At 56.1% G+C, this 12,036-nt stretch overlaps 1 protein-coding gene across 1 annotated transcript; it reads left to right on the top strand.

Moving 5' to 3' along the window:
- Positions 1-10,404: 10,404 nt before the first annotated feature.
- LOC114828426 (tissue-resident T-cell transcription regulator protein ZNF683-like) lies at positions 10,405-10,983 on the top strand. Its single transcript, XM_029112567.1, has one exon. It carries the CDS (start codon positions 10,405-10,407, stop codon positions 10,981-10,983), a length of 579 nt encoding a protein of 192 aa, XP_028968400.1.
- The last annotated feature ends 1,053 nt before the right edge of the window (positions 10,984-12,036 follow it).

Here is a 12,036-nt window from a genome sequence, read left to right as displayed (position 1 = left end):
ATTTCGATTCGCCGACGATTTTTGTATTGAAGAATTTCGATAGCGATTTGTGGCCTCTGGATTTTCGGCCCTGGTTCGGGAAATGCCCACTATCCTTGGTTCCGACTAGCTTTGGACTGAATTCTGAAGCTACGGACAAATGGCTAGCCGCCCGACTGCCTGGCTAAGCTGTCTGTACGTCCGTGTCTATCTTGGTCGGTCGGTCGGTCGGTCGCTCGGCCGATCTGTTCGCCTGTCCGTCCCGGCGTCTACGGTACGTGTTCCGCGTACAGCGTTTTACTCGGTTTTCTCGTTGCCGCTGTTGTTGTATTCTTCAGCTGGGCGCCACGGCAGTGGGTCTTGTCTCCCTCGGAAAAAGAAGTGCTGCTTGCTTTCTTGCCGCCACGGCAGCAGCCGAAGTCGCGGCCGCAGCTCTGCCGCCGCCGCCGCTGCTGCTGTTCTACAGTCGAAGAGCCGACCGTCGAGAAGAGAAACGAGCCCCGGTGGCTGGCCGAGCCGCGGTTGACCCCCTTTGGAGCTCCGGCTGCCATGACCCAAATTCTTGGCAACTTCTCCGCCTGCTTCGTCTTCGGCTCGCTCGCTCGCGGCTCTGCCTCCACCAGTGCAAGCAAGCGCCGGCTGCAGCCGACGTCGAACAACATAGCTGAAGAACATGGCCGAAAGATGAAGAGACAGGAAGCCAAAGACGAGGGAAGATTCCGACAATCAAAAACGATGACAACCAAGCGAGCGACCCGCAAACAGCGTTTTTCCGCCACGAGTCCAGAGATCGACCCAATCCGGATTCGGGCTCTTGAGAACTCCTCGAGCTTCGAAGACGGCTTCGCAGTCATTTCCACCGCTCCCGAATCTCGGAGCGAGTGCCCCATCCGTGGAGCACCGTAGGTACTGAGTTGCGGAAGGATCACCTCCTCGGTCTCGGGTTTCGCGGGAGCTCCACGATGGAAACCCGATGTCTCTCGGAACGTTCGTCGACTGGGGCTTGCCGCGGCTTGTTTTGGCATACGAAGGTCTCAGTCCGAGCGTGAGAACTTTTTTCTCGAAACAGACTTTTTCGAGTGCCGTCTCGAAAGAGCGATCTTCCATGTTTCGGCGCATCTCTCTGAGGAGTGTTTTCCTTACTCGATCCGGAGGCAAATGAGACATTGACCCAGACGGCTCATCGTAGGAGAGCATATTTGAGAGACGAACACGTTGTCGAGAACTGAGCACCGTACAGACTTGGGAGCAGTCTATGACGGCGGACCCACGGACGGACGGACGGTCCGTCGGACAGACAGACGCACAGAAAGACTTTGACTACCTGTGAGCTCTCGAGGAAACTCGACACCCAAGCGTAAATAGTCGTCGACTCGTCGAGCGAAAGTTTCTGTATGAGAGACCGCCTCGAGATTCCTGGCTAAGCACAATTCTTAAACTAAACTAGCGTGCCGTTGGAGCCGCTCTCGTTCCGTTCCCGAAGCCAGTCGTCAGCCTCTGTCGTACTTTGAGTAGAATCCGAACCCGTCAGTCGGTGATTCCACAAAGAGCATTACACGAGAGACTGATAGCCCGCAGCGTCGGAATTCGCCGTGATCCAATTTCGCGAAAATTCCGACGTACTCTCGAACCTTCCTCCGCAAAAGCCGTGTCTCGACCTGGGTCGACAGTTCCGTGATACTCGATGACGTTGGAGTCGACTCTACCCGGCTGGGTTTCGGGTGTGAGCACCTGGCGCGCGAGAATACTACGTAGAGGTTCCAGCCGTCTACTCTCCCGGTCAGAGGGTTTGGAACGCGGTGAGTGGGCGCTGCGTGACGTTTGCCTCGGCAGGGAATCTCGCGATACAGAGATAGGTGAATAAATAGATCGATTATTATCTAGTGTACTCGAGAGCAGTCTTGGCGACCAGACACGCCGTCATAAAAATTTACAGCAACTCTCAACAGCTCCGACAAAGGCCCGAACAGACGACACTCTGATCTCTGATCAAACACTCCGAGTTTGTCTCACTGATCCTTCCGCTGTCCAATCTCCCCAACCACTCTGTTTGCATATCTGTAAGCTATTGGGAGTCCACTGTGTGTGTACTCAGAGACCTCGCCGTCAGCAGCTCCTCTCGAGACGGTCCTCGGTCGGTCGTCTGTTCGAGCGAGAGACACTCGCCGCCTTTTCCTTCCTCTTACCTCGACCTGCTTTCTCACAGATATCTCGTCAGATTCCATTTTCGACAGCGTTCCGTTGCGAGAAAAGACGAATTTCAGTCGGCAGATCCTTCCGCCGGCCGGCCAATCCTCAGAAAGAAGCGATGATGGCAGCGAGAGATTCCGATTTTCCGGGCCAGGTAATTTGTAATCGTGAAGAGAAAAAAAATGTAGAGAAAAAGAGAAAAAATCGAACGAGGAAGAAATATTTCAGTACTTCCGCAGCCGTCCGCAGCGGCGGCGGCTGCCGACTGGATCCGGACTCTTCTCTCTCGTCGGATCGTCGTCGGTTGCTCGCTCGCTTGCCGACTGCTTGGACGGCGGGCTGGCTGGCTGGCCGGCCGGTTGACTTCGGCGTGAAGTCGCAGTGAAGTGGTGCCGTTGCCGAAAAAGCTTCTTGGGCATCAGTTGCGGCGGCTGCATTGGCAGCGCATCGGCCCAACCAGCTGATAGTCAAGTCAGGCGCGGATGTCGTTTGGTTTTCTTTCTTGATTCGATACGAAAGCTCGTTGCTTTCTTGCCAGCCGGACGGACGCCTGGCCCAGTGGTGGCCGACCATCACAAGGATCGTCTCGACTGCGTTGACCGCGTTTCACTTTCTCTCCGTGGTACATCTCCGGACAGCCGCCGCTGCCGTTACGAAGACCAGGGCCCGGGCCCCGCAGCGTTTGCCTGCTGCAAGTGAGCCAGCCGGCGAGCATGCAACCAATCAGTCGCCCGGCTTTCTTCCCGGGCGTGTTGTACTTCACGAAAAAGACAACGACAACAAGTCGACCGGATTTCCCGACGGTCGGGCCCTCGGGGACCGAGCGATGAAGCGCAATCTTGCTTGCGTTCCAGCGGAACACGAGCGTCAATAGGGGGAAGGAGCGTATCGTCTCTGCCTCGCTCGCTTCACGTTCGTTGCGTATTCCGATGTTCAATCAAGACGACTTCGGCTCTGAGGCAATACGCTAGAGTAGGCTAAACCGGAATCTGATGACCGAGATTGATTCCAAGCCGAGGGAAAGGGGGAGCTGGGACGGAAAATACGTGTGTTCTTCATGGACGTGGATGTGTTTCATATACGCGGAACTCGCGGATCGGGGGAACAGGAACCGGATCCAATTCGGGAACGTCACCCTTGTGCCTCAGAGGGAATCCTCTGAGGGCCGGCGGAAGCTCGGAGCTCTGGCTCCCTTCAGAAGAGCGAGAGCTCCAGCCTCTTCCATCCTGGAATTCTGCGGGGCCTCAGGTCGATATCCCGGTACCCCCGTCCTTTTTCTGGTTCCCGTGGAACTCCGAGGCAGGAGTGCCCGAGCCCGAGGAGTGGCATCCCTGGCTGCTCCGGGCGCCCCCCACGGAAGTCTACCGAGAACCTCGAAAGCCCACCAGCGCGAGCGATTGCGAACGTAACTATGCTCTGAGAGCTTAGTTCTGACACTATCTATCAACGAAAGCAGAACGCTCGACAGAGCTAGAGCGTAACTACACTCCGTTCTGTCTGAGCGCTTGACGTTGGATCTAGCAGAGTGAGCTTGGATGAGTTCAGTTTAACGCTTAGTCACGAGCGAGTCCGCTCCGGAGCTAGCGAGGGTCGCTCGTTCGGCGCTCCGCGGCGGCCGCCGCTGCACTACCAGCTCTATCGAGCGAACAAACGCACGCTGGTGGGCCGGTCGCTGATTCTTCGCGGCCGCCGTCGGTTCTCATTGTGAGTGGAACGCTGCCGCGGCTGCGATGAGTCTACGATTGCGTGGGCTCCTCTTCTCGAAGCTGGTGCTAGAAGTCAGTCAGGGAGCGCATGCGTCGGCCGCTCAGCGTTGGAGCACCAGTTGGCAACGCAGCGGCTGCCGGCTCCCTTGTCGTTCGAGTGAAGTCGACGCTCGAGGACCTCTGCCGCTGCCACCGCCGCCGCCGCTGCTGGGAGCGGTGGATGACCCCAACCGAACACATACACAAGAGCACAGATCGAGCCGACTGGTGACTGGCTGGCACACTCCGACGCGCAGACAGTCAGAACACACTTCAGTGCTCCAGGTACGACTCACAACGTGTTGACCGGCAAACTCTCGAAAGCCAGAAAATATGCCAACGCTCCATTATGAGCTCCCTCCCACAACGGAGGCTTGCGGAAAGTCGTTGCCGCCTTCTCTGATCTCATTCAGGGCATGACTCGATCGCCACCGACGAACGCGATCGAATCCATCAAGCTTTCGAGTGGCTCGGACCCGGATCTGCTCCCGAGATCCCGCCACGCCACGTCGCGCACGATTGGTCCCTTCGCCGGGGGTGTGCAAACTCTCTCGCCCGAAATCACGAAGGTCCGAAGCTTCGATTCGGGGTCTGGAAAGGACGCTCAACATTTCTTGCAACGGCGTCCTCCATCGTCCGTTTTTGAACAGCCACAGGCTCCGCTTCGGGATTGTCCTGGAGATTCGTTTCGGGAAAGGTCTACTATTTTGGATTTCGACCATCGAGGCAGTGCCCTCCGACGGCGTTTGCGCGAATTTCCCGTCCCGAACGACATGAGGACTCTCGGGAGTCTCCCTCTCCGGGAGCCTTGTTCCCCGCCCCGAGCAACGGATTCGAGGGATTATCCCGAGCCCCATCGCGGTGGGGCCGTTTGTCGAAGAGCTTTCGAGAGCTCGCTCAGGAATAAGGAGCAGTGAGCGAGGAAGGCGGTTTCGTTTATAATGAGCTCCCATTGTGCGACGAGCTACCTTCGGAGTGCACCTGTTGCCAGTCAGGTAGTCAGCCAGTCGGTGGAGCAAGCAAGCCGTCCGAAGGCGATTCTCCATCGACTCGCTCGCTCGCTCGCTGTCAGTGAGACGGAGGAACAACAGGCGTATGGGGAGCCGAGTGAGCGAACTACCGCGGCCGACGCTCCCTCGTCGAGTCGCTCTACGCTGTCATTGGCCGAACATCGGCTCCGGCAGCACCGAAGCGAACCGAGGTAGAGGCTAAGAGCTCGGCTCCACACCGTCCACGACAGCCACCATTACGAGGAGATAAGTTCGCCGCCGCCGTGAGCGAGCGACCGAGCGAGCAACGAACAGCGGACAGGTAGGACGTCAGGCAGGTTGGCGAGCGAGCAATGGAGCACCAGCACACCGGAATGAGGCCCCGATCCGAGTCATCAACGGAGAGGATAGACGGAGACGACGCACTTGTCGGTGCCGCCGCTGCAGCCCGCTCAGTCGCTTCCTTCAGAGTCTCAGTCAGTCAGTCAGTCGTTCCATCGGTGCTTGGCTCACTGACTGACTGACTGGTTGCTCGCTCGCTCGCTCGCTCGCTCGTCCGAGCATCTCTTCAATGGTGGTTTCGACGTCGACGGCGGCTGCAGCACCGAACGAACACCAGCGCATGCGCCGTGACCGCTCTAGGATTTGAGCCATCACGGTTTCTCGGTCGTTTCTCGTCCGCTCGGTCGCTCGGTCGGTCGCTCGCTCGCTTGCTCGCTCGATGTCTTCTTCCTCATCGTTGAAGCCATCCGCCGTCGAGATGCCGGCGATTTCGTTTCTGTAGCTGCGGATATGGAGCTATTGGCTGGGGAGAGCCCGTCTTTCCGTCGTCGAAGATCGGTCTCGGAGAAGTACCCTTTGCCGTATACGGACTGAAGCAGGCCCTTCCACGAGTCTCAAAGCTCCAGGTTGGCTCGTAGATCTAATAGGGACATCCTCACACGAGATTGACCTCTGGTGGGCTACCCAGAGGATATCCATCCGTCTGCAATCGACCCTCGTGTGGGATGGCGCGAATTCGTCTCTTCCTATTTCCAGAACGAGAGGGGAGGGAGCATCGAGGTACATGTGAGATTGGCTCGGTCTCTATCGCTGCGGTCCTCGTGATGTTCGCATCAGAAGTCAGCCGTGCAGTCGGTGGAAGCTGCGGCGGCGTCGTCGTTGTTGTTGTTGTTGTTGTTGGCGTCATCTTTGGAGTAGGGCGGAACCCTCCCGAGGTCGTTAGACGTCTTCTCGAAACGCCCGTGGGCTGTTTCGGCCGGGAAGGGAGGACGACGATGCCGAGGAGGAGGAGTGTGCCGAAAAGATAGACTGACACCGAAAAAAAGAAAGAGAGAGATAGACGATAGATAGATACCACCACCACCAGTCACGAGAATCTGTGTTACGGCTGCTACAAGATAGAGAAGAAGTCAGGCGGGCTCCTTGCTTGGATGGTCGGCGGGCAGGCAGGCAGGCGGGCGGGTGTACGCTCGCTCGCTCAAACGCACGGACGAATTTCGTGAGGCCACACCGTGAGGCTCGAAGTCTCTTCTAAACACCCGAGCGCATTCCTCAGCCGAATCTGCCTCGGAGGCGAGCGTGTGCGCGGGCGAGCGTAGAAACTAATGGATCCGAATCTATAGGAGCGAATCCGCATGCTCTCCTCTCGATTCGCCCCCTCCCGACCGCATGACCCTCAGGGCGGGTACCGCCAGTGTGCCGGAGCTTTTCCGCGGTACCTAGCTCGAGCTCGTGCGGTATGACAGCATGAGATCCAACTTGAGGGACTCGAGAGTACACGGGATGGCATGAATTCCTCGGATCATCTCTCGGGACAGCGAAGATCTTATTGGAAACCTCGCTCCACTTGCTCTTCGATGCGGCTCGATCGTAGGACGGGCTGGCCTTTGACATTGTTCTGTTTTCTGACCGTGTCGATCGCGCGCCGAAGCCACCCGGAAACTGCGAATCAATGATCGACCGATGGCCCGATGACGGCTTCCTCGAGTCGTATCTCCATCGATCGAAGCACGCGGAGGTATCCGACTGAGTCGAATTTATTATTGAGACTAATTGGCTCATGTTCAAGAGTCGCTTGGCAGCCAGCGAGACGGCCAGCTACTCCTGGAGAAGTCGTTCATTGAAGAGAACAACTTAGCAGAACCGTTAACTACGCTTGATGCAGTCGGCTCCCTCCGCGTATCGGATTGCTCGCCGAGGGCCAATGTTTGTTTATCCCGAGCTTCTTTGAATCTATCGCTTGAGCAATGTTTTGCGCAAAAAGCTCGTCCCCCCCACTAGTCCCTTCTTTATTTCCACTTCTTCCAGTGGTGGTGGTGCCGGAGCCGGCGCTGTCGGTGCCGGCCATAACGGAGCTGTCTGACGGGACGATTGCGATGACGGAGCCGCGACCGTCGACGACGACCACGACGAGGAAACGATGAAGTCTTGGCCGCGATGCGCTCATGCCGCTGCGGCACTTCTGCTCACTCGTAGGCTAGCCGGCCCGACAGACAGACGGATGAATTCTCTTTGCTGCCGCGGCTGCTATTCCTTTCCATTTTATTTTCACTCGTCATTCCATCATCAGCATCTTCTTTTTTTCTCTCGGTTTTTATGAATGAATAAAACGCTTGATGCGTCTCGACTGGGGACGCTCCAGTAGAAGAGCATCATGAGAGCTCTATCGGCTCCTTCATTGCCCGCTCCACTCTTCGGTGCAAGGAGCCCTTCGTTTCCATCGACTTGTGGTCACTGAAGCAATCACAAGCTTGAGGAACGACAAAAAACTCCTCAATATCATATCGGAAGCGCTTCACTGGAGTACTTGGTGGCCCAAGTCGCTCAGGCTTCGAGAGACTCGACTCGAGCTCCCTCTTGTTCATGTCAAATGTCGAGCGATCGTCTGGGAGCCTTACCTCGATGACTGTTTCTTTGGAGATCCGTTGGAGCGGGAGTATGGCGGAAAGATGGACTTCTGCAGCGCTCGATTTACTGAGTCTCGGCGCTGAGAACGTCCAGGCTGTCGGCAGCAGAAACCTGGACCGAGGTCGTTGTCATCGGAGACGACAAGCTACAAGGCAGGGCCGTAAGGGAGGCGTTGCTTGTTCTAACGCTTGAATTCATTGGATCCATGGGATCACGAGAGACGGGAGCTCATCCGTTCGTTCGTCCGACAGACCGACCGTCCGTTCGACCGACCGACCAGCCGAGCAACCAACCACCACCGACAAGTGGTTCAGCGAAACGAGCAACGCATTGTTTCGAGCTCTTGGTCCATGAAGTCGACCCGACTCGACTGTTATGCTCTACTCGACTCCAGTGGGCGGCCTGAATGGTGTCCCACTCAATGTTCCACAACCAGGAGCCGGTCGGCAGGTTCGCAGGCAAATAGATAGGTTGGCAAGCCGGGCCATCCGAACCGGCGACGTAGATTATTCCGATGTCAGTGTTATAGTCAACGCTGCCGGCTCCAGCGCCGCCGCGCCGGCCGTTTGTGTTTCTGCTGTTATCGAGCTCGATTCCGTATTATGGAACGAGCCGGCTGTCGCTTGCTCCGACTGGAAGTGGGCCTCGCATCGGCCGAATGCCGTTACTTGAATTTCAACCAAGCCTTGCCCCAAATACGCAGTCATCATTGCGATGAATCATTCCGGAATACATATCCGTACTCGTTTATCGCTCCGGCTGGCTGCTCGACTTTTTTTTCTCTCCACGGAACCGGATCCGTGAGATGCGACGGCGGCATTCCTCGCCGAGAGAAGCTCCCAGAATGTGTTTTCGAGGACATGGCAAGAGGTGAGGGGGACGCTTTGAGCTTCGCCGGGCCGTCTGGGAACCAGAAACGAAAGGACAAGAGTCGAAGACGAAGTCTGCCCACGAACCGACTCTGTCGAGGCAAGACGCCCGGCTGGTTTTCTGTAACTCGAAATGACGCTTTTCCGAGTTGTGTTCGGAGACGAGCGAGCGATCGAGCGACCGAACAAGTGAGTGTTCACGAGCCGTCCCTCTTCGCTCAAAATGCCTTCGGGGGCCGCGTATCGAGTAAGTGCGTTCCGTGCAGTCGTCAGGTAGGCTGGCAAAGTAAGCAGGCAGGCGCCTCTCGAAACATCATTGCCAAGTCTGTAAGAGTTCGCTCGCTCGCTCCTCACCTGTCTTTTCGGCGGATGGCGCCGCCGTCTTACCGAAGTCACCTCGGACGGCCGAGCGGACGAGTAAGCGAGCGAGCCAACCAAGGAACGGATGGATCCCAGAATCCGGTTGGCCCTGAGACGCTTCGCAGGAAGCCGGCCGGCCGAGCCAGCGACGGACCGGCAGCCCGCTTGGCCGACAGACGGCCCAGAAAGGAATCGGGATTTAGCATGACAATGCTCCTTCAATGATCTGACCCGACAGACGCGAGAAGAACTAGATTCTGGAAAATGCTCCGAGATATTAGCGTCCTCGACGTGCAGAGAAGGAGATCCTCACCTGCCAGAATCGCGCTCGATCAAAGAGCTGCCACCACGTTACTTTCGTCTACCTGTTGGCCTGCACAAACAGGCCAATCGGGGAGCTCTTCATGGGATAGAAGGTCATTCCATCAGGTCTTCCAAGGAGAATAGAAGACATAAGTTTATGACGGACCGGTTCGTCAGAAGGTCCATCGTTCGGTGAGCGAGAAACGAATCTAGCTTGTCGCTTACATTTCCTTTTTCACTCTTCCAGGGGATCCACTCATGGGAAGATCCGGCCTGAAAACAGAATACCGAGAGTTCGACGAGTACAGCGCTGATTATACGACTATGGCGCTTATCTGAAGATGGTCCTCATTGGACGTCAGCTGTTCGATGTCGCCGCAGATGTCGATGCTCTCACCTGGCCTCATCGGTGCTGCTGCCCTCATTGCCGCCACTCCGTCTCTCGCGCTGCCGCTGCTCCTTTTGGAGAAGACGGAACGACGCTAAAAAAGAATCTGTAATCATCCGACTTCATCTGAGTGAGCTCATTCAACTCAGGCCAACGTCTGCCGGCCACTCTCTCTATCGTAGAAGGCGAGAGAGAGAGAGGGGAGCCCTGTAACACGGTGACATCGCGAGCATCTCCGAGGTGTCCCGCTCTCTTCGAAGGGATGCATATCCCATGAAACAGGAATTCCGTGGCTCCCGACGCACGCTCACGAGTCCAGTCTCTTGTACGTTCGTGCTCCTACTCGGTACGAACCAGAGACGTATCGCGTGGAACAGCGAGAGATTGTGTGCGTGCAAGTCCGAGAACGGAGCCGCGGCATCAATAAAGTTTATCGACAATCGACGTCGACGAGTACTCAAAATCCGTTCTCTCTCTTGCAGGTTTCCATCGACATCTTTTTTTTCGTTTTTTCCCTCTCTCTTTTCAGATTCTCGGAGTCGCTCGCGCCGAACCATCGACCCTGCTCTATCTTTGCATGCTCGATCCTTATTGCGGAAAAACCTCCGTGTTTTCTGCAGACCTTCTTTTCCTCCTCTCTGTTCCTCTGTTTGCCGTCGCTCCTCTCGACCATGGCCTCAGACCTGCTAACGTTGCTAGCGTCCCTTACAGACGTGAATGCCAACTACTTGTGGCCGGCTGCACTCGCAGCATTCCAAAATGCGTCCGGTGCCAGATCAGAGAGCCCTGAACCCGCAAACAACTTCAGTCCCACCGCGAACCCCACGCCAATCCCACCTCAAGGCAGACGCAGGATGACTCAGCAGAACCCGAATTCGCCCAACAAGCGCCGCGGCCGATACCAGTGCGGCTACTGCAACTTCCTCGGTGTGACTCCGTCGCACATGAAACGCCACATCCTCATCCATACGGGCGAGCGGCCTTTCGAATGTCCGTTGTGCCCGCGACGCTTCACTCAGAAAGTCCATCTCAAGTACCACATGAACAAAACCCACAAACTGCCTGGAATCCCGGGGGATAACAACTCGTCCCCATTGCCTGTGGGGCAGGGATCGCCGGGCTCTGGTGAAGAAGGCGTCACTCCTGTGAGCGGAATTAGCGCCCATGACGACGATGTCACGGAGCTCGACGACGGACCCGAGCCCCCCGTCAACCCATCGTCTCTAATGCAGACGGAGATGACTGCGTGAACGACTCGCGGCGGTGGCGGCAGCGACGACGACGTCGACAGCGACGGTAGCCTCTAGCAGGTCGACTGCTGAGCGAGGCGTTCCGACCGAACGCTCGTGCGCCGGTTCGTCCGCACGCCGCGCCACCGAGAACACGATTCTTGATCACCAGCGCGGCAACAACATGTCCTGTCATTGCACTAACCAACCTCTATCCAAGATCGACAACAAACAATCATACATATTGTAGCAATGTGAACCTTTGTCGCCGGAAGAGATCTCCTCCTCGACGGAAGAGGTCATATCGAGCGAATTGTACCGACATGAACGTCCTTACCCTGATTGATTATATCCCTACCATCACCTGGCCCAGAGATCACCGAATCGGCCCGCGGTCTCAGCCCGCTCTCTTGCATGTAGAAAGATAGAATATATCCAGCGGTTCGCAGAAGCGACAGCTTACGTACCCGGTCGCTCTAGGGGCGCGGCGATCCGAGGGCCTTTGTACATTTTTGTCCGAGAATCTCGTAAATTAGGAATAGTAATTAGGATCGAAGCCCTTTCCCCCTCCTTTGCAAATTGAAGTTGTGTGTCCCATATTGCAATTACTGCATTCAATGTATTGTGAATCTTTGTTTTAACAAGCAAAGCAAACGCGCGTTCACGCTGTGCCTTCTCCGAGACGTTTCTGACCGCTACGCCTGTTGTATTATGCGATTGAAAGGCGAATCAGATTCTGGAGCGAGAGAGTTCGATCTTGGTCTGACCGAGATGGAGATGATCCGTTGTCGTCGTCGACGTCGAGAGCAAGATCGACCATCATCAGAATGGTCCTCATGATAATTACGATAATATTTGAGCTGTACTTAATATTTATTATTACCGTCGGGTCGATGGAGTTATACCATATGCCGAAGACGGGTTCAATGTGTCACAAGTTATTATATGATGATGATGATGATTAATTATGATTTTCTCGATATCAAATCCCATTTTCGGAGAGGACTTGGTCCTCTTTCAACGGAGGCGCGATTAGTTTTTGTCGGCGAGACAAGCGGAATCATCAGTGAACGT

This window comes from Galendromus occidentalis, unplaced genomic scaffold, assembly GCF_000255335.2.
Source record: "Galendromus occidentalis unplaced genomic scaffold, Mocc_1.1 scf7180000077515, whole genome shotgun sequence".
In the NCBI taxonomy this organism is placed as follows: Eukaryota; Metazoa; Arthropoda; class Arachnida; order Mesostigmata; family Phytoseiidae; genus Galendromus; species Galendromus occidentalis.
The sequence above is the reverse complement of the archived record's forward strand: the minus strand, read 5'-3'. Positions and strand labels throughout refer to the sequence as shown.